Genomic DNA, 22,457 nt, shown 5'->3' on the forward strand with positions numbered 1-22,457 from the left:
AAGTTCCAGGACGTTGATTGGTAACATTGCCTCAACCGGAGTCCAGCGGCCCTGGAAAAAGAGCTGTGCGCTCACTGCGCCCAACCCTTGGTAGTCTTGTGTCCATGGTGTGGAGCCCCCAAGTCCGGGATCCAAAAGGGGAAACCCTTGTCTAAATGGGATGTCTAGCCTCCAGGCTAGGAACAGGCGAATCTCCAGGGGGAGGCCCATCATGTGGGGATCTGAGTAGATGGGGTAGTCCGTTCCACCTGGAGAGGATCAGGTGCTGTAGGGGCCTGGAGTGAAACGGAGGGAACTACACAATGTCGAAGGTGAACACCATTGATCCCAAGGCGTGCATTGCTTAGTGAATTGACACTCGGCGATTGTAGAGCAGTCTGCGTAGTCTGTGCTGGATTGCTGAAATTTTGTCCACCGTTAGGAAGATTCTCTGAACTCGAGTCCAGGAGGCTCCCAAATGTACCATCGATTGAGAGGGTGTTAAAGATTTTTTCCAGTTGATCAGCCAATCGTGCATTTGAAAAAAGGCAATGGTTAGCTGTAGATGGCAGTTTAGAGTGTCTGGGGAGCTGGTCAACAGCAAGAGATCGTCCAAGTATGGGAGCAGTCTGATCCCTTGACGACGAAGCGAGGTCACCATAACTGCCATGATCATGGTAAAGATGCAGGGGGCCGCTGACGGGCCAAACAGCAGAGCCTGAAATTGGTAATGTTGCTGTAGAATAGCAAACCAGAGATATTGTTGATGTGAAGGCGCTATAGGCATATGGTAAGCGTCCTGAATGTCTAGAAATACCATAAAATTCCCAGGCTCCATAGCTAGGATAATGGAATGGAGGGTTTCCATATGAAACCTGGGCACCCTGATAAACTCATTCAAAGATTTGAGGTTGAGGATAGGCTAAAAAAAGGGTAGAATAGCAGCCCTTGCCTTGTTGTGAGGAGGGGACCCAAAATATTACTCCAGAACACTGAATGGCTTTTTGGAGAAGCAGGGCCCTGGTTGGGTCCGATGGTGATCCTGTGCAAAAGAACTGCTGGGGGGGTTGCCTCAGATATGAGAAGGCGTTTAAGACATATCCGTGGGAGACCACTTACCTCAACCAGGCATCTGACGTAGTTTGATGCCACATCTGGGCGAATTGAAGAAGTCGGCCTCCCACCCCAGGTAAAGGCCCGCCCCATCAGGCTGTAGGCTTGTCCTCAGACTTGGCAGGTCGACGTCTAGTAGCCCAGCCCTGTTTGTACCTAGGCTTGGAGGCCTTGGTTAATAGGTCTGCTGCCCTGGAAAAGAATGACCATGACTGAGGTATTAGCCAAACTCTGTACTGAGGTGGACAGTACTTCTACAAATGGTGGAAGTAAAGCAGGGAGTATCTGCTGTGGCCATCCCATAAGGGGAGTTACCACAGGGACTGCTACTTGGTCCTCAAGTTTTGCCAGCATTTGTGACAAGGCAGTCCAGGGTGGGTCCTAAGGAAGAGACACCGGGGCTGATGGACCTGGGGCTGTGTAAGTGTTAATACAGAGACAGTCATGAATAAGGTCCTCTGTGGCTAATGCCGCAGAGCAAAATTTACAAGACACCAGAGTAAGAGGCTGCTTGTTATTCTTTCCTTTGCCAGCCACAGCCACAAGAATAACACAGTGTAGAGTGCAACCGCGTTAAAAAGCATGTGCTAGCCCTCACAAGTATCTGGGAAATGTGAGGTACAATGAACCCCCTATACCTTAGTATGTCAGGGTATAGTAGAATAAAGGGAAAGGTATAAGCTGTACAGTATAGAAAGTAGAGATTAGTGCTAGAACAAGTCACATACAAACGCAGAAAAACATTACATGTTTACAATGGGCAGTAAAATCAACTACACAGACCACAGTGGCTGGTAGGATATAGCGCTGTATGACCTGGCCCGTGGGAGAGGTATACAGGGAGACTGGATCCAGCGTTCCCAAAGACCTGCTTGCAGAAAATACGGAGGGTGAGGGAGCAGCAGCCCAGGGAACACAAAGACTGCAGTGAAATGGCGCACTGGACTGGGGGAAGGGCTGCAGGGGGAGCACCTTCTCCCCATGCTGATATTAACCACTGGGTCCCCTGGCCTCCTTACATATGCCCTGCGCCAATATGTTATATGCCCTGGTGGTCTAGTGGAGCCGATGGGGCGGCTCCAGAGGCCCGGAGGACAGTCTGGTGCTGCTCGCCGTTATAGTAAAAAAAAAAAAAAAAAATTGAAATAAAGTAAATCATAAAAAATTAGAGTTATGGTAGACTTACCTTGATAACTCTTCGAGGTCCATAGGGTCCAGAGATACCATGGGGTAACGTGGTTGGAGAGATCCAGACACCAAATAGTCAAAGCTTTCAGCTCCCAGGATGCACTGGGTCCTCCTCCATATTTACCCCACCCCTAGCCACAGGCCTTCATTTGCTTAACCAAGCCTAAGGCAGGAGAAGGAATCCGTGCCCGAAAGAAAAATAACCCAATGAAGCCAGGTGCTTCAGGGTCGGTGACCTGTGGACCTCGAAGAAAAAAAAAAAAAGTTATCGAGGCAAGTCTACCATAACTCTACTTTTCTTCTTCAGGGTCCATAGGGATCCACAGGAATACCATGGGGATATCTCTAAAGCAGTTCCCCTAGGGAGGGGGACCGCCTGAGCAGAAAGGAGAACTCGTCGCCCAAAGGAAGCATCCTGAGAGGCAAAAGTATCAAAGGCATTAAACCTAAGAAAGGTGTGGACAGAAGACCACGTGGCTGCCTTGCACAATTGTTCAGCAGAGGCACCACGACTAAATGCCCATGAGGGCCCTACAGACAGAGTGAAGTGTGCTGCACCGTGCTTGGGACAGGGAAATCAGCCTGTGTGTACACCTGAGAGATAGGTATACGTAACCATCGAGCCATGGTCTGCCTGTTAGCTGGCCATCCTCATTTGTGAAAACCAGATAATACAAAAAGAGCATCTCATCTTCTAACAGAGTTTGTACGCTTCACATAGATACGGAGAGCACAAACTACATCCAGGGAGGCTTCACCTACAGAAAGGTCTGGAGCCTGAAAAAACTGGAACTACAATTTCTTCATTCACATGACAACAGGACACTTCCTTAAGAAGGTAACCCTCCCTTGTATGAAGAACAGCTAGCTCTATTGTGGTAAAAAAATGGGGAGCGACAAGAAAGCGCTGCCAAATCAGAGACTCAATGCAGAGGAGATAGTGAGGAGAAAAAAAAGTGTCTTCGCTGTCAACCATTTCAAGTCTACAGTGTCCAGAGGTTCAAATGGGGAAACCTGTAGCCCCTTAAGAACCAAAGACAGATCCCAGGGTGCAACCAGTGGGACAATAGGAGGCTGAACTCTCAGAACTCACTGGAAAAAAAATTAAAATTATATTATCTGGCAAAGAAGCAATCTTTCTTTGGAACCAGAGTGCAGAAACTTGTACTCTCAATGTAGTCAGGCGGAGACCAAGGTCTAATCCAGCCTGGAGAAAAACCAGAACCTGGGAAACACTAAACACTTTAGGGTCATACTTCCTACGGGAACAAAACTGACCAAAGGAATTCCAAACTCTGTAAAAGATGAGAGCAGAGGAAAGCTTTCGTGCCCTAAGCATCGTTTGAATCACAGAGACAGAAAAACCCTTGGCTCTCAAGATAGAAGATTCAAGAGCCACGTCGTCAAAGCCAGAAGAGGAAAGTACTGATGTCGGCAGGGATCCCACATTAGCAGATCCTGTCGCAGAGGTAGAGGAAACGGACTGTCTATGGATTCTGTATGTCGGTGAACCAATTACGTCTGGGCCAAGCCGGAGCCACCAGTATTACTATTCCGCCTTCCTGCTTGAATTTCTTGGGAGGGAAAAATCGGGGGTGATGAGGGGGGGGGGGGGGGGGGGGAGAGATGAAATCCCATCTTACCGCCAGTGCATCCACGAATGCTGCTGATGGGTCTCTGGACCCGGACCCGTACCTGGGGGCCTTGTGGTTGTGACGTGACACCATGAGATCTACTTCTGGTAGATCCCACTTGTTTACCAAGAGCTGAAACACTCCCGGATGGAAAGCTCACTCTCCGGCATGCATGTTCTGACGACTTAGGAAGTCTGCTTCCCAATTGAGAACTCCCGGTATGAATATTGCCGAGATGGCCGGAAGAGGATGTTCTGCCCAATTCAGAAATCTTGTCACTTCCTTCATTGCTGCAAGACTTCGCGTGCCTCCTTGATGATTGAGTTAGGCTACTGTAGTTGTGTTGTCGGACTGGAGCAGGCCCTGTGCCATGATCAGTGCTCTGTATACTGCTCGCAATTCCAGAATGTTTATTGGCAGCTGACTTTCTTGATTTGGCTGGCAACTGTGGGGAGAAGCACCCAATTTGGAATCTAGAATGGACGCCCTTTTTTCAGATGGTCCTTTTTCAGCCACCACAGGAAGGAGAGGAGAACATCCGGAGTGAGAAGGATTCTCTGGGACCTTATTAGATGATACTGCCCATTCCACCTGGAGAGAATCAATCTTTGCAGAGGCCTGGAATGGAACTGAGCATACCCCACCATGTCGAAGATGGATACCAATGATCCCAGGACCTACATTGCTGATAGAATGGATGACCTTCACTTGCGTAATAGCTTGCGTATCCGCAATGATAGGGCTGTAATCTCGTCCTCTGGCATAAACACTCTTTGTGCCTGAGAATCCAGAAATGCTACCAGATGAACCATCTGCTGTGTTGGAAGAGATTATTTTTTCCAATTGATGATCCAGCTGTGCCTTTGTTGACAGGCTATTGTCAATTGAAGATGGTGTTACAAAACAACTGGAGTCTATGCACAATATCAGAAGGTCGTCCAGATATGGAAGTATTCCGATACCGATGCCTTAGGTAAACCGTCATGACTGCCATAATTTTGGTAAAATACTCTAGGGGCCGTCGACAGACCAAAAGGCAGTGCCTGAAATTGGTAATGCTGCTGCAGGACAGCAAACCGTAGAAATCTTTGGTGGGATGACGTAATGGGAACATGTAGATACGCATCCTGAATGGAAACCATAAAATCCCCAGGAGAGTTTCCATATGAAATTTGTGAATATGGATAAACCTGTTGAGGGTGTTAAGGTTCAGGATACAGTGAAAAGCCCAATTTGGTTTTTGAACCAAAAACAGATTGGAATAACCACCCCTTCCCTTTTGTGACACAGGAACCGGGATTATTACCCCTGCCTGCAATAGAGATTGAAAAGCCTCTGATGGGGGATCTGTGCAAAAAAAAAAAAACTTCTGGGGAGGATGCCTCCTGAAAGTAAGGGCATAGCCCTTAGAGACCATTTCCCGGACCCAGGCATCTGTTTGACACCAATAATCTGCAAATTGAAGTCGGCCTCAAGTATTCCTTTGATCTTCCCTGAGGTCAAAAGAAAAACTGCTTAGGTTTTACTGTAGGCGTAGATGGCAATCCTGACGATTTTGAAGCTGCAGAGTAGCAGTTATATTTCCAGGGAAAGATGCTTTTTGGAGCAGAGTTAGACAAGATAAAGTTTCCAGTGCCCTCTTTGATCCTGTATCAGCCTTCCAGGATCTTAACCAAATTCCAGCATCCACTGCAGCTCTTCCCAAATAGGAAGCTGCTTCCCGTATATGGGAGATAAACATCTGTCCTCTGGTATAAAATCTTCCAATGCCCCTGTCCATTCTTCAACAGCTCTAGCTACCCAAGCTCTAGCCACAGCTGACCGGTTAACTGCTCTAGAAGCTGAAAATATTGTCTTAGAACAAGCTTCAATCTTTCTGCCTGTAGTGTCCTCCAGAGACTATGCCGATGAAATGGGCAATGTAGCATTTTTAACTAAGTGCAATACATGAGCATCCACAGTAGGAGGAACCTCCCACTTAGTACATGCAGAGGCTGGGAAAGGATAAAACGATGTTATTCTTTTATGGCCATAAAACAGTTTATCTGGGATACCCCATGCCTCCTCGGTAAGCTCAGTGAGCTGCTCACTCCGTTTTGACCCCCTTTCGGTGGAGATTAAACAATAGAGCAATCTTATTAGGGGCTTGTTCATCATCCTGATTATCGATGACTGATTTAACCGCCTTCACCGAAGGAGGAACATCCACTGTGAATGAATGGTCCCCCTTTCCGAGCTAGACTCTGGAGAAGAGCCCTGCGCATCATCGGATTCATAAACTGAGCAGATCGTCTGCGTTTAAGGAGCCTTTGTAATAACCTTCTCGTTTTCAACATTTGACGGTCCCATACTCTGACTTCCAAGAAGAATGCAGAGGAGGTATAAACATAGCATGCTGTGAACACCCCATACAAGAAGGCATTTTGGTAGTAGCCATGTGATCCACAACCTGCTTCATTACCTGAGACAAAGATGATACCCAAGATGGTTTGTATATTGGACGGATGTGGCTCTTTATAGCAGGCAATACACAAACCATCCTTAACAACGCCCTGTGAGGACAAACTTGCCATACAGGATTTACATGAAATCAGCACAGGAGCCTCTACGTCCTGTTTATCTTTTTCATAGTAAAGGAAACCATACAAATGCAATGTTACAGCCTTCACAAATTCAAATTTAAATGTGAAGTACCCAGAGGGAAAAAACCCTAAACCAAAGGGATGTAGAGAAAACACAGTGATAGCTATAATTGATAGAAATAAAGGACAGTATCAATACAGCAGCTGACAAACATACAATGCATATGTAAATAATCGCAATATATTCTAGGCCCCCGGTGGTCTAGTGAGGACGCGGACAATCCCGGGCCCTGACTGCAGCGGCTTCTGGTGCGTCTCCGACACCAGAAGCAAGTACTGCCATGCGCGATTCCCCGTAAGCAAGGAATCGCCTTACCTGTCATGTCCATGCGTTTGGTTGCAGTACAGGTCCCAGCGTCACTGCTTGCAAGCCAAGCTGAGACCAGCCGAAATCACCAGCACAATTACTGATGTTTTCAGCCCAGCAGAGGTAGATGGAGTCGCATTATCTGCATCTTAATATAGACGCTGAGTTCTGCTGACTAAAACATAAGAAATAAAAGCTAAGGACTGCATGAGCTGTCCCGTTACAAAAAGGTGAGTCTTGATTCTGCCGCACCAAACAACTGAAGGCCTGTGGCTAGGGGTGGGGTATATATGGAGGAGGACCCAGTGCATCCTGGGAGCTGAAAGCTTTAACTGTTTGGTGCCTGGATCTCTCCAACCACATTACCCCATGGTATCCCTGTGGGCCCCTATGGACCCCGAAGAAGAAAAGCTTGGGCTGCTTAATGCAACCCTGTTATAATGGGGATCCAGCTCTTTCCGAAAACAAACTAAACTGAAGTGCCCTCAGGCTGTGTGGGGGGAAGAGGGGGGAAGGACCTGAGCACGTTAACTACTGGGTCCCCTGGCCTGTAAAATATGCCCTGGTGGTCTAGTAGAGTCGTGGGCGAACCAATATCCACATCAGCACCTCTGGTCTGTCTCCCGAGACCGGAGGTAAGACTGCGCATAGATGCGGGTCCACACAAGCGGGGATCCGCCTTACCTGTCCCCTGGATTCTGGGCTGCAGATGGGGTCCGGTGAGCCTGCTAGCTAGTCCCCCTTTGAGCCTCACCAGGAGTACAAAGTCAAGGGCTGGTGTCGCGGCGGCGTGATAGAGCAGCAGTATAGACGTCCTAGGGACTGTTTCGACCTGCTGCTCAGTATGAAAAACGCTACAAGTAAAAATAAGTTTGAGCTGCTTAAAGCAGTCCCACTGTTAAAAACGGTGATCCAGCTACTGCGAAACACCAACGAATGACTTGCCCTCAGGCTGTGGGTGGGGTATAGGGGTAAGGACTGGAGCATCCTTGGATTGAAAAGCTTTGCTGTTGGAGTCTGGTCCTCCAGGTCCCACCTACACCCCATTGTCTCCCTGTGGAGCCCTATGGACCCTGAAGAAGAAAGATAAGATTTAAGGGACAGCTTATCTGGCAGACCGTGATATATCAAACATGACATGTGCTGCAGCAATAATCAAAGCCCACTTTTGTTGATCGTGTGTATATTAAATAGGGCTGAACCACTTTTCCATAATCCCTAGGGAAAAGCAGTTACTGACACAACTAAGCAACTGAAGACAGGCATGCTATAGCCTAAATACGTAAATGGTTATCACAGAGCGCACATTTAATCATAAAGGCAGCCTTATATGTAATAACATTCAGGTATAAATGAGAATAGATACTGATAATCATGGGTAAGGCAAGCTTTTTATGTGCCTTACAAATATTTTTCAACAATGGAAGTACAATTATTTCAAATAAAGTAAAACAGATTTATACATTCTCTTATATACCCCACATTTCCTCTACTATGTAGGATTTGAGGTTTTTCTGGCCTGCACATGTGATCGTTATAGGAGTATGAGATATGCCTACCTTAATTCTGGGAATAAGCTTTAAGTCATCCAGATAAAACACTTCAACATCATATGGTCTGCCTTCAACCTTGAAGATGCATGCTGGGACCAGCTGGTTATGAATCGGCACTGCAAAATAGTCAGCAAATTCCTTGCAGTTTATAGTGGCAGACATCAAAATTACCTGTCAGGGAAGAATAAAAACCTGGTTACCTCTAACACTCATAGCAAAGTATGTTCAACACAACTTTCTTCATTTCTTTCTGGATTTGAATTGACTGGACAATAGTACATTACAATAATAAGATAAAGAAACATCTGAGGAGCCAAAGTGTTTAATACTCACTTTAACCTTAAATGTGACTTTTTTTCCGGTTTATTAATAGTATACCCAGTCAAAAACCTCATTATAAAGCAATTTCCACAAATAATAACGGCAGAATTAAGGCTATAGTAGGATATCAACGGGATTAACACAGTGGTTGCATCACTTTACTTATTAACAAATAACCTTCCGCAGTCACGTCAGGGTCCTAATGACTCACAGTAGCTAGGGCGCATAATGACGTGTCCCTAAATTGTCCACTGAATGTACATCAGCTCACAACAAAGTCACATACAGTAATGTGCTCATACGCATCCCACAGATCTCAAAAACACCTAGAGAATGAAGCAGATCCATCGCCTCTGGGAGAGACCCCTAATCAGAATCTTCTGACTGAGTATTAGACATTTTGCCTAGATCATCAGGCAAATGAACTTCCCTTTAACCCAGCAAGGGTTACACTGTGAATAACCGCACCAACTGTTTTCTATTTTTATAACCAGATGATCACAAAAAAAAAAAAAATCTTCTGAAACCCAACATTCCTAAAAATGGACACTCCAGTTCCCAGTTGTGTTGCGCTGACAAAAGATGGTTCCAAGAAAACTATTCTGCAGGGTGTCCATAAAGTAGGGATGGGGAACCTCCTGCCCGGGGGCCATATAAGGCCCCCGGAATAGTTTGGTTTGGTCCTCTGAGCTCTTTTTTCTTCTAGCCTCATCTGGCTATAGTCAACTGTGGCCACATCATCATTAACCTGCCACTGTAGCTATGAACAGTCAACAGCCAAAACCAACCTGGGCGTATGCTTATTATACATAGCAAGAAGAACCATACAACAGACTAATTGTATAATTTTCAGTAATATCCTCATCAGAAAATAAAAAATCTTCTACAAGGTTTTTTGTTTTGTTTATTTTAGGAATAAGGTATAAATGTAAGATAGGAAAATGAAAACAAAAGTTAAGACACCGTAAAGTTGGGTACACACCGAGGCAATGTCGTTCTGATTTGGCCAAATCGTAACGACATAGTGCAGTGTAAATGTACAAGACGCAAGCTCCTGTGGTCACAGAAGACGTAGACAGGTTTGATGAGCTGCACATCAAACCCAACTGTGTGCCATATTCAATTAGCGGCTAAAACGCCCATTTTCTTCGTCATTGTTGAAGACGGGCGTTTTGCAAAAAAAAAGGCGAATTTTTCGCTACTTGGCGAAAACGGTAACAGGTGAAAAAGAAAACTGGAGAAAAGTTCTCTCCATCCCAAACCAGGTGAAAAAAAAAATCCCTATTTTTGGTTAAAAATGTGGGGATTTCTTTCAAAGTCCTTTAGACACCCCCCTAATGATAAATTACCGGAAAAAAATAGTACGTTGCGTACGATGTCGAAAAACGACTACTCAAATTTTGGGCAAAAAAAAAAACAGTTGTAAAAAAAATTACTGTTCCACGTAAATTGGGGGTACGTTAAAATTGGTGCAAGTATATTTGTGTCGTAAAAACACAATTTTAAACAGTTAAAAACCGCCTGCTGCGATCGCGTGAGATATTTAACACTTGACACATCCATACCGCCCATCGAAAAACCAGACCCAATACATTAAAACCATTCAACGATTTATTTTTTTTGCCCAAAATTTGCACAGTAGTTTTTAGCCAAAATACGCAACTTACGAAAAAAATTATTCCAGGTAATTTATCATTTTGGGGTGGTGTCCAAAGGGCTATGAAAGAAATACCCACATTTTTAGCCAAAAATAGGGAATTTGCATTTTTTGCCTGGTCTGGAGAAAACTTCTCCATTTTTTTTTCGTCTGTTGCCGGTTTCACCTGGTTTTTAGCGATAATTTCGACACTTTCGCTGCTAATTGAATACAGCCCTATACCGCTTGCCGCTCCATGCATATTACGGTAATGAAGGATGGAACGAGGGCACGATTCAACGTTCTGAAGTGGACCCAGGATCAGATATGTCGGCCTGCCATATATGCTGGGTGCACAATGCTCAGCGTGTGCCCAGCTGAAGGAAGAGGAATTGGAAAAACACCACGCAAGCTTACAAATCACAGGGAATGGTAATAAAATAGGAGTAGAGAACTGTGGCTAAAATCATATGAAAGGTCAACAAAAGACAACTGATGCAGGAAGAAAACGGTGGGTAAAATGCCACAACCAGCTAAGACGGCCTATATTTCTCGATGGGAACTAAGCACAAGGGTCAAGGAAAGTTAACGTTTTCTTTGTTAATTCACAGATAGAACGCAAACCTCTACATTGTTAGGAACGCTTAAAAAGCATTTCATGAGGAAATACTGGTAATAAGTGAAATTCAGAGTTTTAATGTTGCAAGCTATAACTCGATGCAAACAATTTTATGTTTCCATTAGCCTGAGGCAAAGTTTAGAAATTAATTTAACTGAACATGAGAAAACTCTTAATCACAACACATTACACTGGTCACAGATGAATGCCATTCAGCCTCAGGGAGCAGAAGTTTTATTTACAAAGACTAACCAGGATCATTTTAACCCAGGTTTGACCAACATGGCATATGGTAGTTACTAAAACATAGGGAATGGGGGATGGGGGATGTCTGGGCGGCACCCAATAGGAAACCCTTATTCCTGCAGCCTAAGTAGAGAGATTCCCATCCAATCCCATGTTTAATAAAACAATGTAATAAAGTTTGTTGGTTTTGTAAAAGGCAACATCAAATCACTGCATTACAACTTCTCAGATGCAGATGAATACATTATTTGGGCCCAAATGATGAAATAATGGGTGACTTTCAACTGTGGATATAAGCACCCATATTTGCAACTGGCCAACACACCAGCAGCACTTTCACCTTGGACAATTGCAAGGACAGTCTGCCCTGGAGATACAAAGAGGTCAGATTTATCTAGAGAGGTGGAGGGTCAGTTTCAGGCTTTACTGTAGGATATTTGTGTAGTTATCAAATCAAAAGTAATAGCACAATACAGTATATTGTATTCTGCCTCACCAACTCCGACATCCTTCTCCCCTGTTTCTGGAGAGGAAGTCATGGCCCTCATCCGGTCCTCCCCTCCTTCCACCTCCTCTCTTGACCCAATCCCTTCCCATCTCCTCTCCTACCTGTCCCCTTCTGCCTGTTCCCATCATGCTCACCTCCTTAATCTCTCCATATCATCTGGCACTGTCCCTTCTGCATTCAAACATGCCCTTGTCTCTCCCATTCTTAAAAAACCTACACTTGATCCCAACATACTCTCCAACTATCGACCCATCTTTCTTCTCCCTTTTGCTTCCAAACTCCTTGAGCGTATTGTCTACAACCGCCTTACCACCTTTCTTTCCTCCCACTCCCTCATTGACTCATTTCAATCTGGCTTCCGTTCTCTCCACTCCATTGAAACTGCCCTCACGAAAGTCAGCAAAGACGTCCTTGCTGCCAAATCCAAGGGCCACTACTCTGTTCATTCTCCTTGACCTCTCTGCTGCATTTGACACTGTGGACCACCCTCTCCTCCTGCAAATCCTTCACTCTCTTTGTTTACGTGGCACTGCCCTCTCCTGGCTGTCCTCCTACCTCTCTGATCGTTCCTTCTCTGTCTCCTCTCACGACTCCTCTTGGGGGGCATTTCCACTAACAGTAGGAGTTCCCCAAGGTTCTGTTCTTGGACCTCTCCTTTTCTCCCTATATACGTCCTCTTTAGGTGAACTCAAACTCTTTTGACCTCCAATATCATCTCTATGCTGATGATACTCAAATTTACCTTTCCACCCCTGAGCTCTCCCCCTTGCTCCTCACCCGTATCTCCAGCTGTCTCTTCATGGATGTCTCAGCGCTTTCTTAAACTTAACATGTCTAAGATGGAGCTGATCATCTTCCCACACTCTTCTACTACCTCACTTCCCACAATTTCATTATCTATTGATGGCACAACTATCTCCTCTAGCCCCAAAGTGCGCTGTCTTGGGAGTTATCCTAGACTCCTCCCTCTCCTTTAAACCACACAGTCAGCACCTCTCGCAGGCCTGCCGTTTCAACCTAAAAATAACTCTCCAGGATTAGACCCTTACTCACCCAGGACATCACTAAAACCCTCATCCACGCGCTGGTCATCTACAGATTGGACTACTGTAACCTTCTCCTGGCTGGCCTCCCAGTCTCTCACCTCTCTCCACTACAGTCGGTTCTCAATGCTGCTGCTCAGCTCATCTTCCTCTCCAGACGTTCTACATTTGCTTCCCCTCTCCTTCAAGCCCTACACTGGCTCCCCTTCCACTTCAGATGCCAATTCAAGGTTCTTACACTCGCCTACAAAGCCCTCACCAAATCCTTTCCCACATACATTTCTGACCTTCTCTCCCTTCACACGCCCGCTTCGCTCAACAAATGCATGCCGCCTCCCCAACTGATTACTTTCTCCCACACCCGCATCCAAGATTTTACCCGTGCTGCTCCCTACCTTTGGAATGCTCTCCAACTCCCCACCTCTCTATACATCTTCAAACAGGTTCTCAAGACCAACTACTTCATCAAGGTTTTCCAGCTCTCATCCTAACCCACTTCATGCTCTTTCCTCCCTATTTTTCCCATCTGTGTCCCGCCTGTCTGGCTGCCCCTCCCGTTTAGAATGTAAGCTCTCACAAGCAGGGAACCTCTTCCCTCATGTGCTTCTCTTTACATTTTCTTCTACTCCTTACTCGCCATAAGGGCACCTAAAACGTGACTGCCAACTCCCGGCTGCTTTAATTGTTATTGAAGCAATATATATATATAAACCATGTCCTTGTCCTACACTGTAACGTACTGTAAGTTACTCGTTTCTTTTTCACTTACTAGTTTTATGTACTATGTAAGGCGCTGTGGAACACTTGTGGCGCAATAATAATAATCGCAATAATCATAATAATAAGCAGAGTCACAAACTTATGGCCCTTCACACAGAGCATCCAATCTATACTTAGACCAGACATTAACTTTCTCATAAGACTGCATTTCATACATTTATTTTAAATCAATTGCCTGGTAAAGCTAACTCCTTAACCTCTGCAAACTAACATTACAACGCTCCAAGAGGAATTGGACATTTGGTGTGTGCTTGAACAAAGTTCCTTTTTTCCCGCATTGTGTCTTGCCATTCTGTATAGAATCCGCTCTACGATTTTGTAGGTTTGTATTTGTATTGTATTAACTCCAACAACAGGAGCACATTTCTGCCAAATTGACATTGCTGGATTGGACTGTTTTTTGTAACATAAAATATTAGGACATTAAAGTAAAATAAAAAAATAAATAAAAAAAGGTATATTATATATTCAATATATTTATCAATAAATTTCATAGCAGGGAGGCTTATAGTCTTTAGAGATGTAGCCTTACATTGAAACTTTGGAAATAAGTGCCTGCTACTGTGCTGTGGGTTTTTAATTTATCTGAGGGATGACCTTGTCTAATATATATATTTTCATTCTTTTTTTTCTGAACCATAACAGCAAAACATCAAAATTTGATTTGTGGCTGCTATGATCACTGACCTTCACCATTCGTGAATTGGTCCGCAAGAGTTTGCGTACAATCATCAACAGAAAGTCCATTTCTTCAGTTCGTTCATGGACCTAATTAGTAAAAGAAAAAATAAATTTAGTTTCAAGAGTACAAACATACAACTGAAATAAAATATATGTAGCAGACATGGAAAAGGAAATGTGACATAGTTAGTAACAATAGGTAATTGCATAAGGCAGTGTAGAGAGTCAAAATACAAAATAAGCAATACACATCATAAAACACCCCTGATCACGGAGCATCAGACCAAAGAGGGGTACAAGAGGCATACAACATAACCCCTCACCTTGTACCAACATAGTACACTTGGATCTCAAAACACCCCTTACCGCCCATCCAAACGACACTACACCACCCCCCCCCGTCAAACCCAAATAAAGGATACTACATAAAAGACAAGGGCAGTGAAAGAACGGACCCTAAGCTAGGCTGGGTTCAGCTTTCCTCATCCTAAAGGAAGTGGAGTTTCTCCCATACAGAATGCTTGGCACATCACAGACATATACCGAACACAGAGGAGAGAAAATAATAAAAAGGAGAGATATGGTAAGAACTTACCTTTGTTATCTCTTTCTACGAAGTCCATAGGGTCCACAGGGTGACCTTGGGGTATAGCTGATGCAGAGTCATCCGGGCACCTTAGGCAGTAAATTTTTCTTCCCAGGATGCACTTGGGACTCCCTCTATACCCTGCCCCCGGGCCAGAGGCATCTCAGTTTCGCAGCAAGCCAAAGGACGGAGGAGGATAAAAGAAGAAAGTCTGGGACACACTAGAAGCACATTCTCACACAGAAGGATAAGGAAAACCGGTGACCAGAGCGAAGCCCATCTGAAGCACAGATGCGACAGGGTGGGTGCCCTGTGGACCCTATGAACTTCGTAGAAAGAGAGATAACAGAGGTAAGTTCTTACCATCTCTCTACTTTTCTTCTTTAGGGTCCATAGGGGGTCCAAAGGGTGACCTTGGGGATATCCCAAAGCAGTGCCCTCAAGGGTGGGGACGCTCCTGTGCAGAGAGGAGAATACGCCGCCCGAAGGATGCATCCTGAGAGGAAAAGGTATCAAATGCTTAAAAAAGTCTGAACAGAGGACCACGTGGCCACCTTACAAAGCTGAACAGCCGAGGGGCCACGGCGAGCTGCCCAGATATGACCCACAAACAGAGTAGAATGAGCTGTAACAGAGGGCAGCACTGGAAGGCCCTCATGAGTGTAAGCCTCAGAAATCACCATGCGAAGCCATCTAGCCAAAGCTTGCTTATTGGCTGGCCATCCCTTTTAGTGGAATCCATAGGGGACAAAACAACGAGTCTGACTTTCGAAGGGAACTAGTACGGTCCACATAAATCCTGAGGGCATGTACCACATCCAATGGAGGCCACACCCGCTGATAGGTCTGGGGAATTAAAGGTCGGCACAATAATTTCCTCATTAATGTGGAAACTAGAGACCACCTTAGGAAGGAAACCAGAGCGAGTCCGAAGCACCTGGGGAAAAACCAGAAATGGGAAACGACAAGAGCCCCCAAATCTGACACAAGCAATAGCCAGAAGGAAACAGTCTTACCAGTGAGCCATTTGAGATCCACCGAATCCAGGGGTTCAAATGGAGGGACCTAAGGACAACAGCTAAATCCCAAGGTGCCACAGTAGTGACAAAGGGAGGCTGAATGTGAAGAACCCCTTGAAGGAAAGTGCAGATATCAGAAAGAGGAGCAATCCTTCTCTGGAACCACGCTGAAAGGGCAGAGACATGCACCTTCAGGGAAGCAAGGCGGAGAAAGAAAATAGATCTCAGACTGCACATTCTGGACACATATATATATATATATATATATATATATATATAAATATATATATATATATATATATAATTGGAGGTGCTACCTGTGGAGACCATTTTTCTTTTGTAAGCAAGGCGGAGACCAAGGTCCAAACCTGCCTGAAGGAAAGCCAAAACTCTGGATTCCCTAAACACGTGAGGATCGTAACCTCTGGAACTACACCATTCAAAATAGGTATGCCACACTGTGGTAAATCCTAGCAGAGGCTGGCTTCCGCGCCCTGAGCATGGGGTTAAGCACAGAGCCTGAAAACCCCTTGGACCTTAGGAGGGATGTCTCAAGAGCCACGCCGTCAAAGACAGACGACCCAGGTACGGGTAAAGGCAAGGACCTTGAGACAACAGGTCCAGACGTTAAGGCAACAGCAATGGAGTGTCGATGGAGAGACTCTGAAGATCTGAGTACCAGTGACGTCTGGGCTACGCTGGAGCCACCAGCAGGACAGTGCCCCCTTCTTGTTTGAACTTCCGAAGTACCCGAGGAAGAAGGGAGATTGGAGGGAACAGGTACACAAACCGGAAGGTCCACTTGACAGACAGAGCGTCCACCAAGAGAGCCTTGGAGTCTCTTGTCCTGGACCCGTACAGTGGCAGTTGTGATTTTGTCGAGGCCATGAGGTCCATGTCCGGAAGGCCCCACTTGTCCACAAGGAGCTGAAACACTTTCTGGTGAAGAGACCATTCACCTGGGCAGTGCCTCGTTTGAACTTTCAAATTACCAGAGGAAGGAGGGAGAGTGGAGGAAACCGGTACACAAACTGGAAGGTCCACTTGATCGACAGAGCGTCTACCAAGAGAGCCTCGGCGTCTCTTATCCAGGGCCCGTACAGAGGCAATTTGTGATTATGTCGAGAGGCCATGAGGTCCACGTCCGGAAGGCCACACTTGTCCACTAGGAGCTGTAAACACCTCTTGGTGAAGAGACCATTCCCCGGGATGCACGTCATGACGGCTGAGGAAGTCTGCTTCCCAATTGAGGACACCTGGAATGGACACTGCCAATATGGCTGGTAGATGGCCCATGTCAGGATGCATGACACCTCTGACATTGGCGCCGGACTTAGAGTTCCTCCTTGATGGTTTATGTAAGCCACTGTCGTGGCGTTGTCTGACTGAACTTAGACGGGCGTTCCATGAAGTATGAGTCTTGCTTGGTGTAGGGCCCTGAAAACTGCTCGAAGTTCCAATATGTTGATCGGTAGAGCAGACTCTTCTGGAGACCACCTCCCCCGAAAGGAGTGTGGACCTGTCACTGCGCCCCAACCCCAGAAACTAGCGTCCATTGTTAGAAGGACCCAGTCCAGAATCCAGAAGGGGCGCCCCCTGGTGATGTGGACCGACTGAAGCCACAAAGTCAGAGCTAGACGCACCACCGGAGAGAGTACAATAGTTTGTGTCCTTATCCGATGTGGTAATCCATCCCACCGGGAGAGAATTTCTGCAGAGACCGTGAATGAAACTGGGCATATTCCACCATGTTGAATGTCAACACCAGGAATCCCATAAAATACCTACACTAAATCACACTTACTGGTCAACTAAGCAGACTGGCGTCTGGTAGGACAAAAGTGATTCATACACTGACCAGCGTCCAGGAGGAGAGGTATGTAGGGGGACCTGGACTCCGCACTGCCTGCCTACTTTCGGCGACACTCAGCCAGGAAGATGGCCGCCAGAGATCACAAAGGCGGCGGAGCCGGAGGAGGGAAGCTCAGCCAGACAGTGGTGGAAAGGCGCGTGGAAAGGCACGCTGTGCAGTGAGGAGGAGCCGGCTGTTACAGACAGGGAAGGCCGTCTCCCCTGGCCAGCATTTATCCCCTGGGACGCTGGAGCGTTCAGCAGAACTCCAGCCCAAAGTCCCAGGTGGCTTAGTGGGGACGCAGGAGTCAGTGCCTGGCCCCACCTGCTGTCAACCCCAGGGAGTCCCCCGCCCTGAGGGAAAAGACTGCCATTCGGCTCATCACCATGGTCACACGCCGCTTACAAGCCTCCCCGTAGCGTCCGGCCGCAGTCCAGGGATACACCGGGGTCCCTGCTAGCCAAGAGCGTAGAGGCCCACCGAGATCCCTGGATCACTACCAGCATTTTGGCGCTGCCGGGGTGACAGAGCAACAGCGCGGACGTCAGCTAGACTGTCCTTGCTGTCGCTAAGTAGAAGCAAACTTCGGGGTCTGCGCCAACAGCCATCCCCCCTGCACTTCAGTGACCCGACTCCGGCAGGTACCCTCTACTGTGGACCCTGTAGTAGAAATAAAATTAATAAAAAACCACAAAACACTAGTCCTGCCCCAGCCCACCCGTGGATCAGCAGAAAAACACAAAGGCCTTTAATGACAAATCTTAGAGCCTCCTCACATCCAGCAGAGTTGGAGCACAGATCTGTTAACAAGCCACAGCAAACTCGAAACTCCCAGGAACGATGTTGTTAAACTCTGGTATGTCCAAGGATAAATCCAAGACCATCATAGAAGATGCGAGGACTGCACATCCATCCCAGCACCTTCACGAATCTTCCAAGGAGCAGAGCAGGGAAAAAGGCTATCCACTTGCAGGTCTCCAAACTTACTGAGAAGCCTGAGTAGAGGCATTAATAGCCTTAAGGATTGGATACAAAAGAGTTATCCATCCTTGAGGTATGCAGCCAGAGATAGAATCACAAAAAACAGGTGCAATATGTCAAACCAAAGTCTAGAGTATCAAATAGCAGGAGAATTGAGACCAAAAGACTGATCTCAGCTAAGGCAAAAAGGTAAATAAAAACCACCACAGGAGCAACCGAGCCAGCAGGAGACATTGTCCACAGTCCACGAGTCCCAAAATAGCTAGATGACTGGAGCAGCAACCGTGAAGCAGCCTTGCGATAAGATGGCGGTGGCTAGCACACCACCAGAGTACACCGCAGAGTATATTGCTGGTGAGCTCTGGGTGTGTGCTAGCCACCGCCAACGCCAGAGTAACGCCAACACTGGACTAAACCAAACCAGCCGGATGTCCAGTCCACAATCCAAGAAGCACTGAAGCAGCAGGGATATCCAGGAGACGACCAGGAAGGGTCACAGCAACAAGCTGTTGGGCATTCCACGTCGGACACTCCCCAAAAGTTGAAGCAGACGATCGGGAACCAGAGAGAAGGCTAACAAGTCAGGAGAAATCCAGCGGGTAAGCGTCGCATCATAAGGTAGCCGTGGTGGCCAGAGGCAGAAACAGGTCAGAGAAGGGCCCGGCAACTGAGCTACGGGAAGAATTCAGAGAAGCACCAGTCAGATAGCCTTCCACAAATCCACAGACAGGCAGGAGAGCAGACCTCACAATAGAAGTCAGTCTGGAGGAAAGATACATCCAAATTCAGGATAAACAGGATTTTAGCGGTAGAGTCGGCAAATTACCCATTTCTTATCTCGAACCCCCTAACCCTCAAAATCAGGATTTTGGTTACTTACCGATAAGTCTCTTTCTCCGATTCCACAGGGGACACTGGAGTCTCAGTACAGTGGGGTATGGAAGAGGGTTAACCAGGAGCTGGCACTTCAATAAATATGTATGGTAGCTAGTTCCTCCCCCTCTATACCCCGCAATAGGTCAGTCTAAAAAAAAAAAAAAAAAACTGTCCGAGGAGAGCTGGAAAAATAAAGAGAAAGGAGAAGACAAACTACAACATACATGAACAAACCAGAAAAGGTTTATGAAAGAAAACACAACATTCCAAGCAGACCACAGACAACTGTCTGAACCTGTAAACAAGAAACTTAAGCAGGTGTAACAGCACCGTTGCGGGTGTTCAGCGTCCCCTGTGGAATCTGATAGGGATTTATCGGTAAGTAACCAAAATCCTGATTTCTCCTCCATCCAATAAGGGACACTGGAGTCTCAGTACAGTGGGGACGTCCCAGAGCTCTCATCCTGGGCGGGAGAGTGCTGAGAAAAACAGCATGGCCATACTGCGAAGCAGAGACCACAAAAGTGTCAAAACGGTAAAATTTAAAAAAGTATGCCTGCCAGACCAGGTGGCCGCTCGACAAAGATTAGTCAAAGAAACACCACGGGCAGCCGCCCATGAAGGTCCCACCGAGTGCGTTGAATGTTACGTAATAGAAACCGGCGGCTGTTTAGAAGCGGCCAGATAAGCCTGTCTGGCTGTCAGACGAATCCAAAGAGAAATATTGAAGCTGGCCAACCTGGCCTCGCCATATCAAAACAGACAAAAAGTACATCCAAGTTCCGGATAGATGCTGTCCTCTCAACATAGATCCGAAGAGCTCTAACATCTAAGGATTTGGAGCCCTGAGAATCTTCCTTGAACACTGGAACCACAATTGGCTGGATTATGTATAACGCAGACACCACCCTAGGAAGAAAAGACATCTGCGTACAAGCGCAGCCCTATCCTCATGGAAAACGAGGTAAGGCGGGCAACCGGAGAGAGCCCCTAGCTCTGACACACGTCTAGCTGAGGCGAGCGCCAAAAGAAGAACCACCTTCCAAGTTAAAAACTTAATCTCCACCATCTATAGTGGCTCAAACAAAGCAGACTGGAGAAACGAAAGAACCAAGTCTAAATCCCATGGTCCGTCGAAGGCAAAAATGGAGGTTGTATTCCGATTACTCGCTGTAGGAAGGTCTGAACATCTGGCGATAATGCTTGTTTTCTCTGAAGGTTCAGGTGTCGCCACTGTCCATTTTCTTTCAAAGGTCCTAGACGAAGGCCTGCTGATAAACCGGCCTGTAGAAAAAGAAGACGACGGGATACCTTGAAATCAGATGGCGGTGAACTGCGGCATTCACACCAAGATGCATATGTCTTCCAGATATGATAATGTTTTGATGAGACTTCCTTCCGAACCCTAATCATGGTAGGAATCACACTGGAAGGAATACCCTTCTTTCTTAGGATGGCCCTTTCAACAGCCACGCCATCAAACGAAGCCGCTTTAAGTCCTGATAAATAAACAAACCCTGTAGAATTAGATAGTCTTGCAGAGGTAGAGGCCACGGATAGTCTATCAACATATGCCGTAGGCTTAAGTACCACGCTCGCAAAAAAAAAAAAAAAGGTAGTTGCTCAGATCAGCTTAATTGCATAACACAGGTGCCCAGTCAGAACCCCCCTGGGGGCCCCACTCCCAAACGCTCACCCCAAAATAATTACTACATAATGGTAGCACCCACTCTGGGTCATATAATTACAATTGATGTACTGCATGAGAACAGTGTGGGGCCCCCGGGGGGGTTCTGACTGGGCCTTTCTCATGGCATCACCACTTAATTCACATAGAATACTTTCATCACTTCTCTATTTTGTTTGTACATTATTTATGTCATTTTAATTCTTTATCATTTCATTAACACTTATTGATTTATCTTTACACATCTTTTCTTTATACTTCACTATCACCTTTTTCCCCTTTTTCGTGTGATACCCTGGGGATGGCCCTTGGTTGGAATTTTATTGGGGTGCCTTGCTTCTCGGACGTGAACCCCTTAATGCTAGGGACGCCAGTATAGAGGAGCTTTGACGATTGGCCTGGCGCTTATTCATATATCTGCAATTGTGTGTAACTAATACCTCTAAATCTCTATTATCATGTAGGATTTAAGTATTGTTTTTGCTGCAGTGTGCTGGGGGGCAAATCTCTCTTTTTCTGTGTTCAGTGAAAACTCCGCCCTTTACAAGCACCTGTGTTATGCAATTAAGCTGATCTGAGCAACTACCATTTTTTTTGCAAGTTTGCAGAGGCATGAAGGCAGTCAACAATAGGAGGATGTGCTGATGCTTATAGTGCCATGTGGAGGTTTTTTGGGGTACCTCCAAGTTAAGTTAGCTCTCAGCTTATATATGTACTGTTATCATGCAGTACATCAATTGTAATTATATGACCCAGAGTGGGTGCTACCTTTACCATTGGACGACGCTTCACAGTGCAGATGGACAATGACCCGAAGCATACTGCAAAAGCAACCAAAGAGTTTTTAAGGCTAAAAAGTGGAATGTTATGCAATGGCCAAGTCAATCCCCTGACCTGAATCCGATTTGAGCATGCATTTCACTTGATGAAGACAAAACTGAAGGGAAAATGCCCCAAGAACAGGAACTGAAGACATTTGCAGTAGAGGCCTGGCAGAGCATCACCAGGGATGAAACCCAGCGTCTGGTGATGTCTATGCGTTCCAGACTTCAGGCTGTAATTGCCTGCAAAGGATTTGCAACAAAGTATTAAAAAGTGAAAGTTAGATTTAGGATTGTTTAGTTTGTCCCATTACTTTTGGCCCCTTAAAAAGTGGGAGGCACATATAGAAACCGTTGTAATTCCTACACCGTTGACCTGATTTGG

General features: G+C 46.1%; 1 protein-coding gene across 2 annotated transcripts in view; it reads right to left on the reverse strand.

The window, feature by feature from the left end:
* TDRD9 (tudor domain containing 9) overlaps positions 1 to 22,457 on the reverse strand; it is a 331,496-nt gene that overhangs the window by 226,415 nt on the left and 82,624 nt on the right. For both annotated transcript variants that reach the window (XM_088455276.1, XM_088455275.1), the window contains exons 6-7: positions 14,257 to 14,337; positions 8,423 to 8,587 (exon numbers count right to left, since the gene is read on the reverse strand). In XM_088455276.1, coding sequence (XP_088311402.1) covers positions 8,423 to 8,587; positions 14,257 to 14,337 — 246 coding nt within the window. The remainder of the gene's footprint in view (positions 1 to 8,422; positions 8,588 to 14,256; positions 14,338 to 22,457) is intronic.

This window comes from Taudactylus pleione, unplaced genomic scaffold (genome assembly GCF_031769625.1).
Source record: "Taudactylus pleione unplaced genomic scaffold, aTauple2 ptg000652l, whole genome shotgun sequence".
Taxonomy (NCBI): Eukaryota; Metazoa; Chordata; class Amphibia; order Anura; family Myobatrachidae; genus Taudactylus; species Taudactylus pleione.